The 27975-nt window shown below is 34.0% G+C and overlaps 1 protein-coding gene across 17 annotated transcripts in view; it reads left to right on the forward strand.

The window, feature by feature from the left end:
• LOC140162407 (uncharacterized) overlaps positions 1-27975 on the forward strand; it is a 334104-nt gene that overhangs the window by 282320 nt on the left and 23809 nt on the right. For 10 of the 17 annotated variants that reach the window (XM_072185627.1, XM_072185626.1, XM_072185622.1 and 7 more), the window contains 14 exons: positions 3061-3120; positions 3543-3596; positions 4286-4339; positions 4637-4690; positions 6054-6104; positions 7302-7355; positions 8690-8743; positions 9027-9080; positions 9754-9810; positions 10777-10851; positions 12643-12702; positions 23786-24023; positions 25311-25337; positions 26941-27053. In XM_072185627.1, coding sequence (XP_072041728.1) covers positions 3061-3120; positions 3543-3596; positions 4286-4339; positions 4637-4690; positions 6054-6104; positions 7302-7355; positions 8690-8743; positions 9027-9080; positions 9754-9810; positions 10777-10851; positions 12643-12702; positions 23786-24023; positions 25311-25337; positions 26941-27053 — 1005 coding nt within the window. The remainder of the gene's footprint in view (positions 1-3060; positions 3121-3542; positions 3597-4285; positions 4340-4636; positions 4691-6053; positions 6105-7301; positions 7356-8689; positions 8744-9026; positions 9081-9753; positions 9811-10776; positions 10852-12642; positions 12703-23785; positions 24024-25310; positions 25338-26940; positions 27054-27975) is intronic. The other 7 variants (XM_072185615.1, XM_072185620.1, XM_072185624.1 and 4 more) reach the window with 5 other exon arrangements.

Below are 27975 nucleotides of genomic sequence, written 5' to 3' on the forward strand. Positions count from 1 at the left end.
CTATGTTTATACCCTTTCCTATTATCATTTTGATTTCTAGCTGAAGGGAAGATTAACATAGACAATAGAAAAATGATAATGTCACCTGTGGAGGTAGACGTTATGCTTCCGGATATACTCAGAAAATAGCAGGACCCCAATTTGTATAATTGTGTTTAAACTTGCTTGCTTTATGAATGATTGACTTTCCTGCTCCTGGATAGACTCAAATATAAATGAACCAAATTTTGTGTAACTGTGTTATGGCTCGTGATGATCAAAATTAAATGATTAGAATATCATTATTATCACAACTTCGTCGTAGTTGTCATCATAATCATCATCATCATCCTCAACATAACCATAACATCATCATAATCATCCGTCATCTTAATGATTATCTCCAAAACCTTTACTATTCTCATCATCGTCGTGGTCTTTACTTCTCCCCTATTTTTTTTTAAATGTTTTTTTATCTGTTATCATCAACCTTATTTCATTAAGAACAAACAAGATCTCACAGTTCTTCTATCCACTTGTTCCCATTCTTTTTCCGTTATTTCACTTCCGCTAAATATTCAATAATCTCCTTTCTATCAAAACATTTTCTCCACCAATACGCATCTGACTTTTTATCCCGGGGGGGTCACTCGCATACCAAAGTGGTACGCATGCTCGTCCCCAAAAACGTCGAAAAAGGGTTGATTTCTGGCCTTGTGGCGGCGTCGACGTTTTTAGAAAAAAGGGTGCTTTTTAGGTAAAGTTTCGACGTTTAGGGTATATTTTTTCAACTTCGGTGGGTTTGTTTTAGAATTTACGCCATTTAGGGGTCCATTTTAGTTTCTTACGCCGAATTACGCCATATTTTTAGGGGGAAGATTTACAGAGCCATACGCCAATAAGGGGTGAAATTTTTCTACACTGATTACGCCATTTAGGGTCCATTTTTGAGGTGCTGGGACGAGCATGCATACCACTTTGGTATGCGAGTGATCCCCCCGGGCTTTTTATCCGTCCTCTCCTATTTCTGCTCACCATGCTCACCACCCATGTATACTTCATAATACATTGACATTTGCAATAGTAAACCAAGCAGCTTGGCCTCTTCACATTGCTCTACGTCTTTACCTCCAGGTGTTACAATTGATATGCATGATGAAAAAATACTAGTGAGCAAAATGAAGCCATACCTGTCTGTGTGCCTGTTGTAATAGTTAAGTACATGGTTATGTGGATTTCAAATGACGTATGATTGATAATGTAAAATTTATCAAAGGTGATAAATTATTCTGTATTTCTATGCCGAAACTCAAATAACCCCATGCCGGCATGATTCGTGCCTTGATCTAATAGTTTTGTATAATTATAGTTTTGTATTATTATTTTGCAATGTTTGATTATCTGCCGATCTAACATTGCCTCTGATTGGTCAATTACATGATATCTTCACTTAACTCATCAATCAGAATGGAGCTTTGCAAATACTTTGCGCGGTGAAATTATTCTAACAATGTTGCTGATTGATCCATTTGATAAAGAAAACTTATTTTTGGCCAATCGGCAGGTATTTCTCATGGGGTTACAGGATTATGATAAGATTGAAAGCTTCAAGTAATCATCATAACTATTAAAAAAAAACTCACCCGAACGTAGTTTGAATTAAAAGGGCATTTAAAATGACTCGCACATATCATGAATAACCAAACTCATATACCTGCATACTATCACTACTGCTCCGCCAAATGGCTCCACATCAACACCGCTTACAAAAAAACACTTTGTGATAGCCCCTTTATCATGTTTATAAAGATAACGTTACTTATTCACTATGGACCACAATGAACTCATCCCAATGGCATGGTCAATAACCTCAATTAAACACTCAAGAGTGCTAAATTTGACCTCAAGTTGCAGAGTATGAGTTTTTGTACTCAAATTTTTAAAGGTCATTCAATGAATGTACAAATGTATTGGGGTTAAAGAACTGTGCCCTGATAGATGAGCATGCTGTGGATCCTAGTGACTGTAATGTGAACCGCATCGCAGTGTATCAGTGTGCACATTGTCGTGCGGTAATTGATGACAGAAGGATACATCCTTCAAGTGTATGGTTACTCTAGCTCTTTTCATAAATGTTATTGACCTTGAGTATGAATAATATCACATAATGGCAATTGAGTAAAACGACCCAAGGTTTTTCATCCGGAATACTGAAATGCTTTCACTATGAACCACTATGGCCTCATCCCAATTTCATAGTTCAATAAAATTTGACCTCAACTTGCAGAGTATGAGTGTTTGTACCCAGATTGTCAAAGATCATTCAATGTATGTGCAAATGTATTCGGGTTACTGAACTGTGCCCTGACAGATGAGCATGTTGTGGATCCTAGTGTTTGTTTATATACCGGATGACTTGAGCTACTCGTAGATCCATTTTTATTTTAGTGGCACAAATTAAAAGGTGTCCATCCTCAGACTACTACAGAACATATATCAACAGTCAAAGTCCCTGTGCAGTGTATGCTGCGAATTCTCGCATATTCATGAGGGCCGATTGTTCGATCGTGCCGTGTCTAACACTCACGCCAGCGTTGGGTGCCTTAAAAAGAAAATACCGCTCTTTTTAAAGATACTATTCTTACAGGTGCGCGTGATCAGTCTGATATCAATATTCCATAATAATACGATCCAGGTTTTTATCCCTGTTCTTTGACATATTTGGTTCAATGCAGAGGTACCGCGAGTATGTACTAGTGTAATGCGTTATATTCGATAAGGGTTTAAACCTATTGCTATGGTAGTTAATCCTATTACATCACCACTACTACGGCGAATACAAAACTGTTCGTAATATTCGTGTTTATAGGACGATGTTTACGCAAGATGATGTCACTTGGTATTGAAATTTACTGAAAGGGTAGAATCTATTGAATTATCTACAATGCATCGATTTTAATTTATCTTATTTGGTATAAATTGCTATTGTTTAAAGATTCAAATAAACTGTGTTCATGATATCGATCAATTGATCCGGATTTGTGGGTTCCTTTTTAATGACATATCTCATGATTTTTACAGTCATTTGATGGGTCAGACAAGGAGGTGGCTCGAGTTACGTTTGCGGACGAAGAGAGACAGGTACATTTATAAAACGATTTGAGTTTACCTGCACAGTTTGTATTAATACACGTTTCAGTTTGAACGGTGCACTTTATCTATGACAACCTTTGACATTTTGTCTCTTGTTGATGCTAATATTGATATGATAATATCTTTCCTTATTTTAAAAGGTGCCTTGTGGGAAAGAAGCCATCACATATTCAGATTCAAATTTATTTATTAATAAATATCGGGCACGAATTTTAAGTTTGAACGGTGCATTTATTCTTAATAACGTTTGGCCTTTTACCTCATGTTTATTGAATGCTTTGATAACAGTGTGTTGCACATAATCAAGTATATTATCGGAAAGTTCTAATCACGTGTTCAGATTAGATTTATGGCTACGAACGTAATGATTTGTAAATATTTGTGATATATTTTATGATTCTTTAATATAGTCATTAACTGGGTCTGACAAAGACGTAGCTCGAATTGAAGACGACGAAAGACAGGTACATACAATTTAAGGGTTGCGTTACCTTTGACTGCACAATTTGCATTAGGCCTAATATACACACTGTAACAGTGATGGTGCACGTTATTTTTTAACTTTTACATTATTGTTTAATGCTTTGATAAAGTGTTCCACAATATTTTAGCACATGTGCATCATGAGAACGTTCCTTCGCGTGTTCAGATTCAGATTCGTTTTTATTTATTAATAAATATTAGGCACGAACTATAATAATATTGAAAAAGGAAATGGTCTCATTAATAACTAATATAAAAATCACACAAATATATAAATAAAACCAGAAAAGATGTATTTCAATCGCATTACTGATGCATTCGTTGCCTGCGGCACACACTACAATGGAATGAGTGTATTAATATTATCATTAAGACGATGAATGATTATCAATTTTTATTTTACCGGTCCCGGGCATGTTGGTATAGAGCTGGATGTTGGGCTTTATTTCGTTTTGTAATGAAACATTTGATAAAACATTTTCTTTTATCTATGTCTTTCTTGTTTGATTTGATTCGATTTATTTATTCACGAAGAAGTCAATATTTTGTCACAAGACGAAAATGAAACTGAAGATTCAGATCGATTGTCAATGATACCATTTGTCTATTACAAAGATAATTTCAGCTAAAACTTTCAAGGATTATAATAACTATTTCACGATTTTTGCAGTCATTGAATGGGTCTGAGAAGGAGACGGCTAAAGCTGAAGACGACCAAATACAGGTACATTTACTGTACGGTTTGAATTGACCTTGGATTGCTCAGTTTGTATTAATATAAACGTTTAGGTTAAGCGGTGTACTTCATTCTTTATATTACCTTTGTTTACCTCATTTTTATTAAATACTTTGATGATAGAGTGTTGCATATTATTAACTACATTGTCATAAAGTTCTTATAACGCATTCAAATTCAGAATCAATTTTTTTTGGATAAATATTGGGCATGAACTTAACGATTTGTAAATTGATCCGGGTCTATAAATGCCATTCCAATGATATTATATCATGTTTCTTACAGTCTTTGAGTGAGTCTGATAAAAAAGCGGTTAGAGTTGAAGACAACAAAAGACAGGTACATTTACTAAACCGTTTGATGTGTCCTTTGAGTGCACAGATTTTAATAATATAAATTTCAGTTTGAATGGTGCAAATTATTCTTGATAAACTTTGATCCTTTACCTCATGTTAATAAAACGTTTTGATATTAAAAATAGTGTATTGCATATTAGAAGTTATTGGAAAGTTCTCATCACGTATTCAGATTTAGTTGTATTTATAAATAAATATATGACAAAAACTTGGCTGATTCAGGTCTATAAATTCCATTGCAATGATGTTATTTCATGATTCTTACAGTCATTGAGTGAATCTGATGAGGAGGCGACTAAAGTTGAAGACAAAGTAATGATAATTACGATGTTAAATATTTTCTAATGATGGAAAACATATATATTGTTGATAGAACGTTAGGTTACATTTTTGATAAATTCAGTAAAAGTTATATCAAGCGCGCTTGGAGATTAAGAACAGAAATAATCAACTCAAGCAAGTAATCATTATGAAGTTGACACTTATTCATGGCCTAAATGTACATAAATATGACATGTTTAATTTAATATCTGTAAATAATTATGTTTTTGATGGAGACCTTGTACTTCCACTTATTTTGTGATGGTTATTATCTTTTATATGTTTAAACTTTTTATGTACTGTAATATTGATGTGGACGCACCATCGGGTAGATGAGTGCCACTGTTGTAAAAGTGAAGATTCCAAATAAATCTAATCTATCTATCTAACAAAAGACCGGTACATTTACTAGACCGTTTGATGTGTCCTTTGACTGCACAGTTTTTATTACTACAAATTAAAGTTGCTTTGAACTTTGATGATGCATTTTATTCATGATAACCGGTTTTTGCCTCATGCATATTACTTTAGCAGGTTGCATTTTTGGAATGTTCAGATTCAAATTCAGATTCAGGTTAATTTTCAGATGTGTGTTTATTAGATTCAAATTCTGATTCTGAGTCATATTCACATTACACATTCTTGTAATAATAATATTCAAAATAGAGTGAACAAGATAGAGTTAATCAGTATTAACGTTAAGGTCATGTCTATTGGTTACAATTGTAGAGCGAGCTCAAAAACTTTTTTTTGTATTTTGTATTGATTTTTTTTATTAAAGAATACTAAACAAAAATAATACTGAAATTGCTAATAATATTGTTACTTTACGATTTAAATGTTCTGAAGTAGTGAACATTTCTTTAAAAAATGTTGGTAGCTTGACTTTAGTTTCGCCTGTTCTTGTAACATTCCATTCTTATTAACCAAGCATGGCCATGTATTGTAATTCTGGGGTAAGATGACAAAATAATATGTAATTTACTTAGAAATTCAATGAATTCAATCTCAATGATACATTTCAGTCATTAAATGGTTCTGAAGAAGCAGCTAAAGCTGAAGACGACAAAATACAGGTACATTTATTATTAATGGTTGAGTTTACCTTTGACCGCACAGTATACATTTTATTTAATACATATTAATTAAAGGTTTGTTAACTATGTACTTCATTCTTGATAACCATTGCGGTTTTGCCCCATATTTATGATTAACACTTTGATATTGTTCTATCAATTCTGTGATAATAGATTAATAGTGTTCAATTGTTTTATTCCTTAACAACGCCCACTATTTAGTTTTGGTTGGTTCATGCATTAAAATACCCATAAAGTATTGTTTCCGATGGTACAGTTCTTTCGATGACACCTTAAATAGCAAAGAAGTATCTGCAACTTCAGTATGTTGTAATGATTGTAAGAAAAGAATATCGAATACAAATTTTCTAATGATAATATATTGTTAACAATGTTATATATGGGAGTAAGACAATACTAAAATTGGGCACTTGCAACACCATTTTAGTGCCGATGCCCTCCCCTAGAAATGGCAGAATGAATTCTGACCATCACTTCATGACTCATCGAATTAGTGTATAGGAAAATATGGCCAATCAATTTCCTTGATCTCTCCTCTTCATCTCCAACACCTTTCATGTTAATGAAAAGACCTATAAGAAGTATATACTGGAAAATAGTCCATTCATCGCAAAGCGACATATACTTATAGCAGCCTTGCGGTGAATGTTATCGATAAGCGAGTCGATTCAATTTATTTAAATGATGCGCTTAAAATCAGGGTGGGCAGAACATAAATGTACATCGACGGCTAAAGCCTCCTTTGTGTGACTGAGACCACTCAAACATATCTTTGGGTTGTGTTATCACTTTTTGAAGTAGGTTCTTGCACGTGACTTCCGTCCAGCGTTAGTAATTATGATTGTGGCACAGTTACAAATTAAAGGCAGAACCCTTTGTCCGAAACAAAAGGTACCGCTTTATGAATAGCTTGTCAGCAAATCAAATCGCCATCAAAGAAACAATGCGTTCAATAATGTGTCTTGGATAAAAGTATTTTTTGCACAAAAAATACTTTCACCTGTTGCACTTGTAACACAACGTTTCATCCGTATAAGCTCATACCCAGGTATTCTGGTATTCAGATCAACCGGGTTTTAGGATAGCGATACACATCGATTTTATCATTGCATTGCAAATTAATCTGGGTCTGTATATGAATTCTATTTCAATGATATTATGTCATGATTCTTACAGTCACTGAACGGGTCTGATAAGGAGGCAACTAAAGTTGAAGACAACAAAAGACAGGTACATTTGCTACACGGTTTGACCTTTGACTGCACAGTTTTCAATATCAATACGCTTTAATGTTTGAACTCTAATAACCGTTGATTAGGCACAACGTTTAATTTGCTCCTATAGCGCTATCGGTGCCCCGGTATGTACCGATGGCTCTTTCTACGGTACTCTGAACATTTACATAGTGCTATAAGACCAAATTAAACATATTTCCTAATTTGCTTCATATTTATTATTTAGTATTGTTGATTGCAGTGGATTTGTTTTTATTCAGAAAATTCTTTTGTTCGTGATTTTAAACTATCCATGCATCCTATTAGTTTGTATATTTGTAGGGTTATCAAATTGGAGGGAGTCAGTATTTCGTCACAGGACGGCCATGCCTTATGCATAATGGGTTACAATAGCCTGGCAGCTTACTAGTATTGATTAAGAGTATTTTGTACTAATTTTTAGTAAAGAATACTGGACAAAATTCTGAATAATACTGAAAATACTAGTTGTTAATGCTTTTGCGCATGAAGTGTGAAAATACTGAAATTGTGAAAGTTGTTTAAGAAGGATGGCACAGTTGACTGCATAGAACTATGATTTTAATACAGTTCAATGTATTTTCCTTATTCAGAAATTTCTTTTGTCCGTGATTTTCACTAATTAAACCTTGTAAGATTATCAAATGAGAGGTAGTCTATTTTCGTCACAGTTTGGTCATACCTTTAAGCATAATGGATTACAATAGCCGAATAGTTAACTGGTACTGATTTACAATATTTTGTACTGATTTGACCCAAGAATACTGGACAAAATACTGAACAATACTGAAAATGGTGGTTGTTCTACGCACGAAGTATGAAAATACTGACTTTTGTATGCAAAAGTCTGTAAATTGTGAAATTTGTTTAAGAATATTGACGTCTCTGTAATAATTTCGCCTGTTCCACCTTGGCAACATTATACACTTATATAATTATAATGAGGGTTACAATTGAGTCGGACTAGGATGGCGAAATAATCTATTTCTGAATTTTTTGCAAATTCAATTTCAATGATACATTTCATAATTCTAACAGTCATTGAATGGGACTGACAAGAAGGCGGCTGAAATTGAATACATTTGCCATTTGAATACACAGTTTACAATAATACACATTTCAGTTGGAACGGCGCACTTCATTCATTGTAAATTTTGACTGACCGTTTTCCTCATGTTTGTTAATGCTTTCGTGTTCAGATTCAGGCTCAGGTTTATTTATCAAGAATTATTTTGCACGAACATAGTGATTTGAAAATCCATCCGGAATTGTGAAATTCAATTTCAATGATACATTTCATGATTCTTTCAGTCATTGAATGAGTCTGACAAGGAGGCGGCTAAAGTTGAAGACGACAAAAGACAGGTACATTTACTACACGGATTGAGTTGTCATTTGACTACACAGTTTACTTTATTACACATTACAGTTTGAACGATGCACTTTATTCATCGCAAACTTTGACTGTTTGCCACATGTTTGTTAATGCTTTGATAATAGTGTTGCTATATTATTTCACCAGGTGCATTTTGGGAAAAAGTTCGTTACGTGTTCAGATTCAGATTCAGGTTTATTTATCAAAAATGTTTTGTAAATTGATCCTGAATTGTGAATTCAATTTCAACGATACATTTCATGATTTTTTCAGTCATTGAATGGGCTTGACAAGGAGGCGGCTAAAGCTGATGATAGCAAAAGACAGGTACATTTACTACACGGTTTGGATTGACTGCACAGTTTGCTTATAATTAATGCACATTATAATTTGAGCAGTGTCATTTATTTATGATAACCCTTGACCTTTTCCCTGTTTATTAATGCTTTGATAATAGTTTTGCGAATTGTTTTAGCAGATACATTGTTGGAAAGTTTACATCACACATTCAGATTCAGATTCATAATCCCATTCTGATTCCGATTGTATTTATGAAAACATATTTGGGTTCGAACTATTCTTTTAGTATTTTGTGCTGTTTTTACTACGGATCAAAATTCAAGAACAATCTTTTTGTTGTGTTTTTTTCATCTTTTTGACTGAAAAAACAATGTTAATGCTAGTACCGTTAATACAGTGTGATTTCACACTTTCATCATTTTAGTGTAAAATCACATCACTTGCCATATACTTCAACATTAAAAGATTATATTTTCTCTAAATATCAAGAGCTATCTTAAGAACCACTAAACCAACACTAAACTTGTCACGGTGATTCCAAATATGGCCATGAAAGTGTATAATTATGAAAATTTTGAATTTCACATGTTGGACATGGATACTATATATCTTATACCCAGGTGAATGTATTGTAATTCAAATTAATTATTAAGGGATATGATACCGAGAAACATTTTCTCTATTATTGGAATTTTTACAGTCATTGAATGAGTCTGACCAGGAGGCGGCGGCTAAAATTGAAGACGACAAACGACAGGTACATTTACTATGCGGTTTGAGTGTTCTTTGACTGCACGTTTTGCATTAACACACACTAAAGTTTGAACGTTGGCACTTTATTCATGTTAACATTAAAGCTTTAATAGTTTTCCTTTCAACTTTACAGTTTTGCTTCGAGCATTATTAAAGATACCCCAAAATGAAAGTTTTTGGCGCTAATATACATATCAATATCAAAAATATCGACGTTGGTCTGTTCTATATAGATCGTGTTATGTCATCCTTGGACATCTAGCACCCAATACGATAAAATAATGGGTTTTTATTTTTCACAGATTGGTCATGTTGGAATAGAACTGGAGTGATGTTATTAACCGTAGCTTGTTTCTGTTATCTGTAATAGAACATCATTTGTATGATAGCGTCTCTCTTTGAAATTGTATGTTATTTTCTGTCTTTCTTTTGTTATGTTTTAAGTGTGTATTTTGTGTGTGTTTTAATCCCAAAGAATATACGTGTAAGTGTTTTTCATTCTGGTATTATCGTTTCTCATTTATGTTTGTGTGTTTGTTTGTTTGTTTGTCTGTCTGTTTGGTTTGTCTCTTTTATCAAAGCACACGCAGTCATAGTTTCATCCGTCTATTTGATGCCACTCACTTTATACCAATCGTATGCCAACGATAATATCACCACTTATTTTGATTTGTTAAATTTTTTAGCACGACTTCAACTGAAATCATGATTTGAAATCATGACGTGATAGTCCTTTGTGAAAGGATCTACGTAACAGCAGCCGATAGCGTAGATTGTTGTGCTATCTACAATACTTAACCTGTTGTACCTGGACAATATTTAATCATTATTGGCACATGTGATCAGCGACGATCCATTCTGGTATTCAGATCGATTGAGGACTAGTATGGTGATATACTCAAGTATTGAATTGCAAATTAATCAGGGTCTATGCGTTTTGTTTCAATAATATATTTCATGATTTTTACAGTCATACATACAGTCATTTGATGGGTCTGATACGGAGTTGGTTAAAGTTGAAGACGACAGAAGAGTGAAAAGACAGGTACATTTACTACACGGTTTGAGTGGACCCTATAGACTGCACAGTTTGAACTAATACACATTAATGTTTTAACTTTTATTATGATGACCTTTGGCCTTTTGTATCACCTCACGGTTTGCTTGAAAAGGTGTTCCACATTATTTTGGCAGGTGCCCTGTGAGAAAGTTACTATGACGTATTCAATTGGTCATATATTGAACATGTGGGAATAGAACTAGATTTTTTTTAACTTTTATTTCTTTTCTGTAAATGGAACAGTTGATGATAGCTAGTGTTGTTTTCTTTTAAACCCTAGAACTACTGACCCATATTTTGTAACACGGACTACGAAGAGGGTTGTTGTTGCACCCCACTCTAATCCAGTGATATTAAAATAAGTATAAACATTCGTTAATATGACGTAATAATGTGAGGGCGCCCATGCCAATTTGGGAAATTATGTACAAAAGTATAGGCAAAACTGGTTTTCGGCTAATGCGAAATTATATTATGCGATTTTATAAATAAAATGACCTTTTCAACCCAACTGACAAGTGAAATGTCAGTAGCTCTTGGAATAATTTTACAAGAGCGAAATGAAAATCATTAATTTTACTGTTGAAACCCCCTATGGTCATTTATAATGTCCGGTAGTACCCCGGGTAAGGTGCTGGGGTAATAATTTTATCACTAAAATGAGCGCAAAGAATGGATCTACGATTAGCTTATGTTGTTTGGGCGTAAACGTATGTATGTGTATTAACGGATACAACCCCCCTCGTAGTTCTAGGGTTAATGTATTGTGGGAACGCAGCAAACACGTAACATTTTGAACTAAAATGTTGCTAGAAAACTAATAAATGAATTCCTTTTGTAGACGAATTTTACTAATGAACAAAATCATACCAATGAATTATCGTTTGTCATTATGTCAGTGTGTCTCTTCTTAGAGATATCAAAGTAGAGGTAGTCAGGATTTCGGTACATGAATGCTATATTATTATATAATAGAGCGGAGCAGCTACCTAGCACTGGTTATCAGAATATTTTACTGATTTTACTCGTACTTAAGAATCATAAAAAAAAATACTGACTATTCTTATTCAGTTGGTATGTTTTGTCACGAATACACGCACTTTGATTGGGTTTCCGCTATACATTAAGACTCGATAGTGGATAGTGATATAAGACAGCACGCGAGCTGCCACGCAACGGTAGCACGCTTGATGATCCTCAATATATGATCGCGCGATAACGTGTTCGCGTAATACGCTCGTGCGAAGTAAGAGAATCTAAGTTAGATATTTGTCAGTTTAAAACAACAAAAATGTAACTTTATTTATTCTGGAAAAATTTTAAAATTATACTTCAACTAAATAAAGATGAGAATAAAAGATAGGATTTTATCTTTTGCCTATCCAACATCGTGTCATAATGGATGGGGCTACCTCAACATTTTTATGCGCCGGTATTAACTGCTTAAAATACTGGCTAGTCCGACCATTGTGACATGATATTGGATAGGCAAAAGAAAAAAAATACTACCTTTTATTCTGTAAACATAATAGTGACAATGCTAATTAATAAATACTTTATACAGAAAATTGTAAAAGTGCTGATTTTTTATATGGAAAATACTAATCTTGAGCACAGTGAACTATGAATGTTTGCTGATCTACAATAGACCTGCCCATTGCACCTGCCCACACAGATCCCTTATTAGCATGTTAGCTTTCACAGGCCAATGCATTTTCTAATCTTGCTATTAAAGACTGATTGAGGGCTAAGAGATATATTTCATGATTCTTACAGTCATTTGGGTCAGACAAGGAGGTGGCTCATGTTCAGTGGGTTGAAGACGACGAAACACAGGTAAATTTTGAAGTGACCTTTGACATCACAATCTGCATTAATCCCCGTTTTATTTTGAACTTTGACCCCTCACTTTACTCTTCTTACCTTTGAAATGCTACCTACGACGCTGCACATAAGATTCCTGCTAGTCTTAAATTTTGATATCACGTTTTTCAATTATTTTGATAATTGTATTCTACTTACTCAAACATTTTAGTATTTGCTTATAACACTGGTTTGCTTGCTACCACTTTTCAAAGTCACCTGCGAGCCACAGCTTTAACAAGTAATATTAATAATGTGTATCCCATTGCTATTCCATGTCAACTCCAGGGATGTGCACCGCAGCACCGCAGCACCTCTTCATTTTTTTTCTTTTTCTGTGTGGTGGTAGGTATTGATGAGAAAGTAAAATCCTGAAAATTTGAAATTTAGGAGGGTCAGCGTACACAATGTGTCGCAACGCGAAAGACGATGTTTGGAGGTCCATAAAATGTATAAAGGGAACCCCTACAACTTTGAAAAGTATGTATCCTGAGGTACTGTTTTTGTGTAGAATTCAAATCTGAGATCAGAAAACTTGGATGACATTTTGATGCCACGGGAAAACGAAATGGAGTATGAAGCTCAAATTTTCAGAATTTTACTTTCTCATCTATATCTAGCACCACACAGAAAAAAAAATAAATAAAGAGGTACTGCGGTGCACATCCCTGGAGTTGACATGGATTGGCTCTAAACTATTTCTGTATTTGGTATTTTTTATTTTCTATTTTGAACGGTACTGGAATCTGCAGTCATGCGGTGTTAGATGCTTTTCATTATCAAAACGCAATTTCCTATGTGATTAAATCGACTAAACTTCAGAAACTAGAAAACATTAATATAATTATTATTTTTCCTCTCCCAAAATCTTACAAATCAATAATCGTATGATTAACGTTTTTTACCAATTGCATTTTTGAAAAACAAACAAAAAATAAGTGGTATGAATTTCCTAATACTAATCAGCACAAATGAACTCAATTGAAGGTGATAAAAAGGTTCAACAACGTGACTGGTATGATGATTATGTAAATATTTATGACAAGTGTCTCCATCACACTGCAAACAAGATATACAGTTCCTGTCACGCTAAGTGGGTGTTGCCAGGTACAGTTGATGGATGCGGTAACCTGCTTGGCAAAAATCGTCTGCTTAAAGTTGTCTCTTTTCTTATACATTTTTAAAAACTATTTCTAAGCTTCTATACCCATACAAAGGCATTTTCAAGATAATTCAAAACCAAAATCTTATTGAGTTCGTGTTGGAATTCATGGCAAAAATGTAGCTGCAAACTTTTTATTTCCATCAAAATATACGAAGCAATAATAATGCTAAAAATGCATGGCTTTATTCATGTAAAATAAATTACAGTCATACCAACATTATGCTATAACCATAATTGCTAATCCTAAGGTCAGCCCTCACCTAACTCAAGACCCCAATTGATGATTAAGCTTTGCAAAGAAAAGTAATTCAAAAGGGCATTATTCCAAAAAAAACCTAACCGTACCCATACCCTAACTGTAACCCGTACCCAACCTACATACTCGGAATAAGCTTCTTACGCTCATCTTTCTCAATTTGGAATTCCCTGCTCCAAGTAAACCCAATTGTGCGCATTATGCCGGCGTTAGCAACGCAACACCGCCTCCTGTAAACACGAAGATGTGAATGCCATCATTTAAGTGACAACGGTAATTATAAATATTAGTGAAGCATCCGCAATTTCAATCAGAAGGACGAGTCGTGCTTATTTTAGGTCAGAGTTGTTCTCAGCACATACTTAAAGAATCTAGGCACCTGCAATACAATGATCAGTTTTATGCATTACATTCACGTAAATAATATGTTTTTACGTGAAAGCTATTTGCATTTTGTACGTATGTTTTTAATCTTACAAATGATGTTTTTCAATTACTTTTAGACGCAGTTTTGTTTATTAAACAACGCATGTCTTGTATGATTTCATTTTTTTTTTCATCTTAGTGTTTATTTGCTGTTTGTTATGGTTTTAACCATTTTTCTCCTATTGTTTGTATTCTTTTATAACCCTTAACACAATGTTTAAAAATTGTTATAGGAGACCATCAGTCCATCACGCACACAAACAGAACAAAACGAAGGGATTGAAAGGATGCAACAGCTATGCATAATATAAACAGAAATGGAGAACATCTCATTCCTTCCTGTACGCCCCACCCTAAATAAACATGATCTGCGCCCAAGCCACCCAAATGTCACCGTTTTGGTTGGTTTTCAGTGCCTTATGTGTTTATTACTTTAAGAAGTATATAGTTCTGTTTATTCCATGCATGTCTTGTACGATTTCTTTGTTTGTTTGTTTTTTATCTTGCTGCCTATTTTGCAAATTTGATGTGGTTTTAACCACCTCCTCCTATTGTTTGTTATTTTGTGTACTGCGAGTTTTTTCCATTTAATATTCGCGTATAGCCCTTAACTGACGTATTATTTGAACAATTGCTATAAGAGACAATCAGACACAAACAGAACAAAAATAGTCGGAAAGAAGGGACAGGGAGGATGCAACAGCTACGCATGTAAACATAAGAGTAGAACATCTCATTTCTTCCTGTACGTCCTAAAGAAATATGATCTGCTCCCAAGCCATGTAAAACTCCCTCAAATCAGTCAACATGGCGCACGTATTCCAATATCAGTCAAAATATGAAAGCAAAAGTAACCTAAACCATACCTAATTCCAATGAGGCACAAACAATAATAATTTTCATTATTAGTTATTCCGCAGTTTCGTGTCTCCAACGTTGTTTACGAGACTCCCAATACACTACGCCGGAATAATTTACTTTCATTAGCATTAATATATTGTTTCACGGCTTTGAATCAACGTTCAATCTTACGTACACATCACGTACCGGGAGGATGAACAGTTTGATTATTTAAATCATTTACACTTAACAGTTTGACATGTTTAAGAGCATACGTCAACGTTTACCGTTGTAATAATTGGGTTAAACAGGGAAAAGCCCATAATGTTTATATATAATTTAGTTGTATGGTGCAGATACTGAATAAAATGAAACACCAAGATAATCTTCACACAATCACACTCTCAGAAGGAAAAAAACATTTCTTTTTTTGTAATATTAGGAAAAACCTTAATGAAATAATCTTTGTTTCTCTAAAGAGATGCCCAATTTTGAACCAATTAAAGAGGATATAATATTAATAAGACCATCTGCAAATGCAAGTTTGACCATAAATAGTTTAATGCCTAGTCATAATTGGCAATTGAACTGAGCATTTCAAGTTATCAACCAATCAGACAGATAGATAGATGACCAGTAATGTTTCTTGAATTTTCAGGAATCTTTTGAAAGTTTCCCCAGGGGGACACTTTATAGAACTATTTTTGATTTTTTTTTCAAAGACAATATCAGTATATATTGTGGGAAAAAACGAAGTAAAAAATGAATGTACTTATGCGGATCCGGGACTCAAGGAATGTCAGTATTTCAATTGTTGGGATGGGTGGCTTAGGTGCGAAAACTATGCATAATACAGCAAAAAGTGTTTAGTCTTACACTATGAAAAATCCTTTCAGAGTCATAGATCCACGTCTGAGCATAGTGTAAATGTTTTGTGAAATTGTAGTACACCCAGTTGGCAATTTCGTACACCAAATCGCTACTTTAATGTTACAGGCGCAGCTTTTAGCATGGAAGAAGGCATAATGATAGTATGAGTAGATCTTGGAGTTGATGTACCGTTCGGTGACTTCTCTGAGCAGAAACAAATATCGCTATACTTGACACAGGGACAATTACTTACAGAAATATGCTATAAGAGTGTTAGACTATGCCATAGTCGATTGTTCATAAATAAAAATGTTATTAATCATGATGAACGCATTCAGTTGAACTCGAAACGAAATTATACTGATATTTATTACATCAAAATACTAGTATAAATTGGTTATGAAAAAGTTTATATAATTATATTTGTGACAGTAAAAGTAAAGTATAGGCCCTACGTAGGCTTTAAAATGCAACATATCATAATGGCATAATTATAATGACACTTCAATACTGAACAATTCTAATTTTAGAATCTGCCAGTTTATTATCCGAAAAACCACTTGGGAAGCTAAAAAACAGAGGGCGTACGGTGACTGAAAAGATCAGTTGTGAAAATCTATCAATTGTGCACACATTAATTAAATCAGAGTTTTAAGCTTAAATGTAATAGCCAGAGTATGCACATTTGGCAAGTGGACTACGGAGAAGTATATAAGAGTGTTGATAGTACTGTATAGATGATGAAATTTGCTCTACGTACTTCTGATACCCCACGTGACATGAAGATACTTAATTCCTGAAAGGATGTATACATCAGCCAGAATGTTAAAATGACAAAGTGTTTGTCTCCTTTTTTAATCCACTTAAAAGTGGATAGACAATTTGTCATTTTAACATTTAAAAAATACGCCCACAATACTACGCACTTGTCATAACACACTAATAAGTGAATGTTTAAGGGCTCGGATAGCGACGTTTTTCTTTTTTAATATCGACCTGACAGCACATCGGACATATCGAATTACACTGAGCGCACATCAGACATATCGAATTGCATTTTGAATACGAGGAATGTCCTTTTGATATATAAAATTCAACAGTAAATTGTATAAATCTAATCATATGTACTTAAAGCGTAGTACAAACACCACAAACATGTATGTCTTTTGTATATCGTCAATATGAAGAGTCAAAATTTTCAATTAATGGTCGCCTTTTCATCCCAGCTACATACACTTGAAGAAAATATCATTAGATTTCAAATTCAAATAGTATTTAATATCAGAAGGACATTTCTCGTATTCATAATGCAATTCGATATGTCTGATGTGCTCTCAGGTCCCACAAAAATACTTGGCAAACGTTGCTATCCGATTCTTTAAGTGTAGTAAGTAAAGACAAATTAAAAGTGAATGTTCTAGATTATCCTATCGTACAAGAGGACAGACAGAACATAATCTAAAGGAACAACGTCATTTGGTTGTATTTGCGTTATCGTTTTCATTTGAAATGTTACAGATACCAGACTGAGTTACAGCATTTAAACATTACTTGCAATAATTTTAGACCCTCCTTTTCACAGTGTTCCTTTTATCGTGTATAAGAATAATGACTCTCTTTTCCAGAAAATACAGCACTATTTTTTTTATAATATTTTTCTGTTTTGCCAATTTGAAACATAGCTCAATCCTAATCCTTTAGTTAATTTTAACTGGCAATAAAAGTCAAATTTTAATATTTGTTACATTTTTGGAAATAAGGGCCCAATGCGTTTCTAGTGCGTTTTTCGTAAGCTGTGACAGTTAAGCCAGAAAACGTGTTAAAAGACTAAATTTAAAGATTATAATTTTTGAAAAACACATTTTCTATTCTTTTTAATAACAAATCAAAAATTACATAAACTATTAAAATTATGAGCTAACTCAAGATTTTGATGCTTTAAAAGACTTGTGCCAAGTCTTAGTATTGTGTAACTACCAATGTAGGAAAACATGCCAAATTGCATGTTTTTGTCCAATTCTCCCTGAAATTGCAAAAATATTAAAATGTGACTTTATTGCCAGTTAGAACTAACAAAATTTATATGATTTAGCTATGTTTCATTTGGCAAAACAGGGTAATATTATTTGAATCCAAAATAATTAGTGTTGTATGTTTATGGAATATGGAACAGTTGTGTAGCCGGTACCTTTTTAGAACCTTATTAGAGAAAATAAAATTAAAAATTGAGAATACGACCCTGGTTTACGATTTATTCATTGCCGTTTCAATAGATTCCCAGAGGTCCGTAACAAGTGCGTTTTATATGTGCAAATTTCATGTTCAGAATTGGAACAGCTTGTTTCAGGAAATTTCAGGATCGTTCAAATCGATGTAAAAATACTTTGACAATACTATGTTTATTTTACATTAATGACAGAAAAATGGGGACAAGGTATTATTTCTGAATTTGTGAAGGGATAGACTTACCGCAGTGTGAATGGGGATGTACATAATTATATCAATCGACATTGATTAACCCTCTGACGCATTGATTGAAGCGGGCCCCTCTTTTTCGCTAAACCGTCCGATGAAGTAAATATAGTCGCCCTATTACAGGGCAGTTATCTTAGCAGGTCCTCTTTTAAAGGACAAATATCAATGACGGTATAATTGAGTAAGCCTTGAATATCACTGAATTTCGGCAAAAGCCAAAAATTCTAGAAACTGCTCTAGATTTTCGCAGTACTAAACCATAGTAGTTTATAGCTAGATCCGGAGAGAGGTCATCTACCCCCACCCCATCGCTTTTGTTAGATGAGTGTTACACAATCTTTGAATAAATCGACTGCACAGTGTCAAAAGTGGGTAAGTACAATAGCTGCCTTGTGAACATTTGGCAATGTACACACAGTATATTGTACTCATCTACACATGGCAGCCATTGCACTTATTCACTTCTGGCACTGAGCAGTCGAAATGTTTGTATGGAATTTATGTTTCTTTATCATTTATATTCTCCATATGAATTCAAATCTGAAATAATTTCATTACTCCATCATTAGAATGGAGAATATATAAATAATTCTGATTAATCAAAGTCTGTAATATAAAATATTTGTGTTTATTTATCCATAGTAAACTATGAAGGAAAATGTTGATATGATGGTTCCCTTGCAGCATTTGATTAAATCCCTTTTAAGTCCCACTGCTTTAATCATGTTTTGCTATCCCGCCATAACACAATCGTATACATAATGATTGCCTGTCTGATTCCATTTACTTTAGCTGTGTGTCTGAATATCTTTCGTGTATAATGAAAATAGAACTGGCTTTTCGCAGATCCATGTGGTTGAGTGCTTGTTTTGCTGGGCGACTTAAAGTTATACGCCTGAAGTCTCACAAAATAAATGGTTTTACTTATTCTGTCACTCAGGCAAAAAGGACCAACCGACAGGGCAGTTCTGCTCAGTAAGGAATGGCGGAGTATGTACCCACATCCCCAGCTCATAAATTAATAAATATTTAATGCATTAAATGCCGTTACAGCTCACCTGTCGATCAATTATTAGAAGCATGATATTCGCGCACGCGCATTTATTGTAGAGCCTATTTCTGGGAATTGACCTTTATGGTAAATCCCATAAGCCTTTGCGTCTTTTTGTTTTTGCGTGTAGACCTGAGATGTCGTCATTTGACGTCACGCCGATGTGTGCATCGTTATTGCGCAATTCACGGTTTTGAAATGCGCAGTAACGATGTTCGCGAAACGATGTGAGTATCAGTGTGACGTCAAATTACGTTATTAATTAAGTTATTTTCCTATGGGATTTACCGAAAAGGTTAATTGCTTTGTTTTGTTTCAACCTGACTGTGTGGATTGTACCCAAGCCAATAGTTGACACAACACCGCTGGTGTGGAGTCACGGAAGAAAATCTAAAAATTGGTCCGAGCATTATAATAAAATAACAGTTCCTTTCGATGTGTTATGACCATCTCGTACGCCATTTACGAGAAGTTTTAGGAACATCGCATACGGGTACGACTAATATTTTGATCGTTTGAATAAAACGACGGGATACGTTATGTATTTAAAATTTCAGATTTTGTCACAAGTACAGTCCTGAATTGTGTAGGGTATGTCAGTTTATTAGTATAGTTGATTACAATCGTTGAACATTAAGAGTTTTGAAAAAACATTGAGGGTGTCCTCCTTAGCAAACAAATGTTATAATTTTGGCTTTAATTAATACGTTATGTGCATTACAATTTCGTTCATATTATACAGTAAGCACTGTAGTAAGAAACACATCGCCCGTTACCAAATACTATTTGCACCTAGCCAATGATGGATTCTTTGCTCTACATATAATTGTATAACTCCTTCGCTGCACTTTTTGATTTACCAGACAAATACTGGTTCCCGAATTATGTTACATTTATCACTGATTACTTTAATATATTTCATTTAAAGCATAGCAACATGGCTGTATACTTGCCGTTATATGTAAATGTTATAGAGGTACTCTGTTTTTTTTTATCCCGCTCTTACTCTGCATTAAGAGGTATTTGGTGTGCCGATTCACGTGGCGGGCATGTCATACTAAATTTATGTTATCGCACATTTGCATTTTCTCCAATCAGACGATGGTAATCTATCATTAAAGTAGCCTGGAGTTATAACGTTATTTTCTGTATTTTTGACTAATCATGACATATATCAAAAAACAAGTAATTCAGAAACATTTATACCCACGGTAGGCAAAGTTCTAAATTGAGCATTGGGGTGTTTTACGATCTTGCTAGTTACCTATGCTGTAGAGTTTTGCAACTCTATCTTTTCTTAATTCACTTACCCAGCAAAACGAATTACTCCCTAATAAGACGGGCTTGAAAGGGGCGAAAAGTGAAATGTGAGTACGCCATTCAAGATGCATTGCGTTGCCTTATCTAGTCTAGAGAATATTATTATTGTATGTGCAGGTGCTGCATAAAAATGTGTGTTTGCAAATGAAGTAAGGATGGTAATTTGTATTGAATATTTCGCACGGTATTCTGATATTTGATCGTCTTTCTTTGCATTACTATCTAATGGTATTTACGATTTGAATAATATGTTGTCTGTGTTTACTTTTTCATCAGTAACAATTCACCATTTCATCCACTGGTATTTCAAGTTTAACTTAACACTAGATCGACTACTACTTATACCACTCTGTTATTACTGATAATAATAATAATAATAATAATAATAGTAATAATAATAATAATAATAATAATAATAATAATAATAATAATAATAATAATAATAATAATTTTAATAATAATAATAATAATAATAATAATAATAATAATAATAATACCATGTTGAAGGAGAAAGGACCCTGTAACCTACATGGAGAAAGCTGATATTTTCAATAACGTTGGTTTCACAGCAGAGAATACCAATTTATATGTTAACTTGCTTAATACTGTGCTACAAAGCTACATAATATCACACAATTAAAACAAAGGTTTTGTTGGGCTTTGAAAAGATTGTGTGTATTCTCCCATAGACACTGTGTATAATTCGTCTTTGTGTGAAACGACAGAGGGCGCCTTGCATGTAAACATATGACATAGGTCCACTCATCTATAATACAAGTACCTGTTGTTTATATTGAATAGAAAACAAGCTTTTCCAGTTCTTGGATTTCCTCGTTATGTTGATGGATGTCTTAAGTATTAGCAATGTGTTATACAAACTTTAAATGAGGATTTCGTGATCCTACCATCCTCTTTTATGACATTTTCAGTAGATATCCACGAAAAAAACTTATTCCCAAAATTTCAGTTGATTCCGCTTTTGCGTTTGCGAGTTATGCATGATTAGGCCTATGTGTATTTTAATATCCTGCTCCATAATCTCGTTCTGGTATACCAGAACGAAATTCAAAATTGACGATATTTTTGCTAAACGAAATAATCTGCAAGAAATTTTTGGTACATAAACATTATATAGCCAGACGGTTCCATTGGTATAAAAATCTCAACTTTTTATGAGAAAAGTGGGGGGATGCGGCTGCGGATCACGAAATACCCCTTTAAGCACTATATCATTCTGTGAATGAACACTAGCCTCAATAAGCACTTTACCGAATAAGTTCAGGTCAGATTAACTATATTGCATTTTATAATATATCCTGTTGGCTGTATTTTAAAATAGCAGCATAATTGACTAAATGGTTCAATAATAACTATTCAACGGTGTGGCGTTTGTAGTCGTATACCAAAATAAGGTCAAAGGTCGCACCCATGAATGTACAAGTATACGGCTGTAACGGACTGCGTCCTGATAGATTCGCATGCGAATCTGGTGTCGTCTGTTGTCGTCATACAGAGGAATATGAAGCGCCAAAAATGCCCGCGAGAAGCAAAAAGAAACGATGCATTTTCTAATTATCTTGCTGGCGTGATACCTTTACCTAGTAGCCATATCTAAAGCTGGATTTATACTCCATCGCTGAGCGACGAGCGATTGGTTTTAACCAATGATATACCGCACTTTTCCCGACGCAACATAAAACGCGCTACCTCAAAGGGCTAGAAAACAATCGTCCGTCACTCAGCGATGTAGTATAAATTCAGCTATAGTCTTTTTGTGTCATTATGTGAATGTTACGTGCATTTGAATTGTGTTATATGCTGTAGATAGTTTTATAGGAAGCAAAAATATTATTTCACTTTCACGAATTCATGTTGATATTTTTGTAACGAGTTTAAAGGAAACATAAAATATTACTTACCAGTGGTATTATCGTGGTTAAAGTAAAATGATTGCGATTAATTTCAGTGTTTGTGAAGATAATTCGTTATAATATTGACTCCTTTCAAGATAGGATTACCAAATGTATATATAAATTATTTTGCTCAATGTAAATAAACCTTTCACAATCACACAAACATGAGCATACACTGCCTCATACCTGTAAGGGTGTTCATATCGCAGTCGTCCAACCGACTCTTACTGGTAAACACCTCTAATCGTGGCCATTTCTTGACCATAAAATACCCAACGAACTGTGGATCCCCCACAACCCACAACCCAAATGAAGCTAAACCAACCGGGGACACCAATCGGACACAGCAGACTGTTATTTTTAGGGGGTCACCTCCTACTCGGTCAAACGTGAGCATTACTTTACGGCGAATTACACGCTGCTTTGCTTTTTCGATTATGGTGGATCTCCCATAAAAAGTCAGATGAAGGTTCAAAGTTTAAGGTCTTTGCAAACATAACCGCTACCCTGAGATGTACTCCACATGTACACACCGGTTCATTCTCACGCGAGGACCTTCACACACAAAGCATAATGATATTCATAAGCCTGCAGTTACCTACATCAAATACACTGGATGCCAGGACCTGACATACCATATGCATATTAACACACAGTTAAATAATTGTGTCTTTAAATGATAAATTGACTTTTCTTGTAAAAATATTCATGGTATTTGTTTTGTTTTTGTCTTTTCCCAGGTCACAGTTTTGATGGAGCACCCCACATATCCTTCCCCCTCTGATGAGGTGTTTGACCCGGTAGTAGATGTAGGGACATCACGTGACTCAAGGTTACGTTACCATAGGCGGCGCTCTACATTTGGTGTCTCTAGAGAAACAGCCATGAAAGCAAAACGAAGAATGCCCTATCTAATATTACTACTTCTTATACTTTCGCTAGTTGGTGTTGTTGTTGGCCTTTCTGTTACATTAACATGTAAGTGTATATTTTTAACTTGTATATTTTTATATGGTTAACCAATTTTAATCCAATGATTAAAGAATAATAAACACGTTGTTTGGAAATTGCTTCTTCAGGAAACACTAAGATTCATCGAAATTTAAGTTATATTTGTTTTCGTTTTAGATCTATCTGAAATATGCTAATAAACGGTGTATATTGCAAACATGCAAACAATCTAATGATTACAAAAGTTGAGCATGGGATAGCCAATAACAATATAAAGGCCAGGTTATTTGCCATTTTTTGACATAATCATTGGCTACTATAATCCAATTATGTATGCTTTATAATCTGGAGCAGCTAGGTAGGTTATTATTTTGATTGTCCCATTAATAACCAAATGTGATGCGATCAAGCAAAATCAATCGGAACTCAGAAATATTAAATTTTCAGTTTCTTATAGGTTAGCAGAGAGCATTTAAAAAGCTGCATTTTACAAAAAACTCCATTGAAATTGAACAACCAGTTCCAAAGATATGAGCAATCAAAGAGTTTCCAAAACAAAAGGAAACAAAAGGAAATATCTCCTTTGTTTGGCTATATCTCAAAATCAATACTTCCGAGTTCCGACTGATTTGGCTTGATCGCATCACAAATGTCATAGATGGATTTCAAAGTCCGAAGATGACAATATATATAGGTTCCAAAAAGCAAGCAAAAAATAATGATAAAATTTTAAAGAAGGAAAGCGGGGAACAAGAATATAAGAGTAGTCATTAAATCTACGTTACACTATTAAGGGATGGGGTATGAACGTATGGACAGTATTTATTGTGGGACATTAGAGCACATCAGACATATCGAATTGCATTATGAATACGAAGAATGTCCTTCTGATATCAAATAATTTTGAATTTTTGAAATTCGCAATGTAATACTCATTTTATGGCAAATGATTAAAAATATGATAATATTAATATGATTGGTCAAAATTTTCAATTGATGGTCGGCATTTCCTCCCAGCTACATACACTTTAAGAATATATCATTAGATTTATAAAATTAACTTCGAGGACTGTTATATATCAAAAATGTGAAAAATATCAAATTTTAATAATTTGTCATAAAATTTGTATTATATCGTGAATTTCAAAAAATTAAAAGTATTTAATATCAGAAAGGCATTCTTCATATTCAGAATGCAATTCGATATGTCTGATGTGCTCTCATGCCTCACAAAAATACTGTCGAAACGCTCAAAACGCTCATTCCAGATCCCTTAAAGCCTACTTTTATTTTCATCTCCCATCTCTTTTTCAGCTAATCATGAAGATGAAGATAAATCAAGTAAGTATCCACATTTGGTACAAATTAATAGTTATGATTGTGTATTGCTTTTCAATTAGATTGGAGCACTGTTATTTCATTGATACAAAATAAAAACATAATATGCCCCATAAGAGGTACAGATATAGACTGTTTATGGATAACACAATTTTAGAATAGAAAATAACTATTCTAACATTGGTAACCACTCCCTGGACCTTCCGACTTTTACCATACTTGTAAGATTGGGTTGTTAACTTTATTATGGTTAACACGACCACGCAAGGGATAGTCCTACAATTACATAAAGCCTTTTGTCACTCTCGTAGCGTTTTGATGTATTCGAACCGTTTGGGGTGAACCCCTGGTAATTTGAGGGGTGTGAGACAATGCCCCTCAGGATTATGGAGATAAAGATGGTTGATTAATTTGTGTGAATAGATAGCTGAGAATTACCCCCATTTATTTTGCTTAATAAGGTCCATAGCTACTATGGGGTCCTTGCAAGGCTGCTATAACGTAGTTGTACATGTATTAACTGGTTTGATTGTCTTTAAGAGCATGCTTAAAATGTATTCTGTTTGGACTTACAGGCTGAGTCAAAAAGAAGTAAACTCACGTTTGAGGGACTGTAACTCGAGATCTGTAAGGAATCTGCTAAAAAGAAGTGAAACCGTGTGCAGCTACAAAAATGGGTGGTTGTATTCAAATGAGTATAACTTTAGTTTGCTGTGAGCAATTCGTCGGCTGTATTCCATAGTGGCGTATAGTGATTTTTGGTCATTTTTTTGAAAATTGGCACATATGTCTTTAATGATGTTCTCTTTCATTTTTCTAAGTCTCATCAGTCATAATTAGCTAATTAATTAATAATTAATTAATTAAATGTGGCGTATAGTTACAAAGTGACATTTTTCGTATTCCATAGTGGCGTATCGACCATACGCCACTTTTTATACACAATTTTATCATTATGAAATATCGGCAAAATGAAAAACATCGTATGTCATAGTGGCGTACGCGTATCGGACCTATACGCCACTATGACATACGATGTTTTTCATATTTGCCGATATTTCATAATTATAAAATGTGTATAAAAAGTGGCGTATGGTCGATACGCTACTATGGAATACAAAAAAAGGTTAGGTATTGCGTTTTGTTCGTTTTCCATAGTGACGTATAGTTTTATTGTCAGTTTGCCAGCAAAAGTATGTATTTATTTCTTTTGAAAATATATAACAATAAAATCTATTTAGTTTACTACAGAAATTTCACATCATTTACAAAATATAATGAATGTCTGATTTACACAACTCGATTTTAAATTGGCATTTCTTCAAACCCGATTTTCTCGAAAAGTTGTTTATTCGCGGCGCCCACTATACGCCACTATGGAATACGGACGACGAATTGCGACAATTCTTTTTTTTGTTTAGACGTGTAAACTTTGCTCTCTCCAGTGGTCTTTTTATTTTTAGCAGATTCCTTGCAGATCTCGAGTTACAGCCCCTGAAACATGAGTTTACTTCTTTTTGACTCAGCCTGTATGTACGAATACGGCGAACCGAATTATTGTGGTAAAAGATGGGTGAATATTTCTATTTTACTGTTTTGTTTGCAGATTTTGTTAAAATACGAGGTAAACTACGAATAGCAAATAGAAGTTATACACCCAAATTTAGAGATCCTGGTTCTACACAATATAAGGAATTTACTAATGAATTTATAAATAGGGTAAGTATAATACGCTTGAATATTTTCCTTTCAAGTAAACGTGATTGCCACATTGGAGAAGTTTTCAATATATCCCCAACAAACACAAAACGTTATATAGCCATGTTTAAATGCCTAAATATACAGTTATTGTTACACAGTCACAGCAAAAACACAAGAAGAGGTTTAAATGTCAAGTTATATAAAAACGTGAGCAAAAACATTCTAACATAATGTTATTTAACTGTTGACAAAATATTTTGCAAACATGTTTGCCCAAAATATTTTACAATAACATCTTAAAAACGCATTCATGAACTTTATATAACCCGACATTTAAATGTTATTAAAACATTTGAAATAAACGTTTTCTGAACATTTTTATGTTTGCTGTGTGTGCCCTATAAACATCAGTAGAACAAAGAAAAAAAGTTAGTACATCTCTAAAAGTAGAAAGATTGAAACTTTCAACTACATTCACCAGGTTATTTTCCCCAGATAATTTCAGAACCAAATAGTTATTTCCTCTGTGTATTGGTTATTCGTGTGATTCGTGTTTCTAGAAGATATATCACTCGAGTTTCTAGTTGGTTCACTGATATCAGTAAACTAAAAAGTAGATATTTGCTAACTTTAGATTCAAAATAATTACAAATCATACCTGCTATAGACCTTTTTCCCTCTTTCCCATCATGCACTATTCCAGGGGGGTATGAGTGTCGCAAAATACATCATCTCCACGGAGGAGTACAGAGTTATGTTCATCACATTCTGGAATACGGACATTTCGGCTGGTGCCTTCATCACAAAAAAGGAATCCCCGATAATCACGATAATGGCGCCCGATCACTAATACCTTTCGGGGGCAAAAAAACAACATTTCTATGCCTTATGGACATGGTGTCGTCGCCAAAAAAATTTTCCTGTTATTGAAACCTAACTT

Source organism: Amphiura filiformis, chromosome 10 (genome assembly GCF_039555335.1).
Source record: "Amphiura filiformis chromosome 10, Afil_fr2py, whole genome shotgun sequence".
Lineage (NCBI taxonomy): Eukaryota > Metazoa > Echinodermata > Ophiuroidea > Amphilepidida > Amphiuridae > Amphiura > Amphiura filiformis.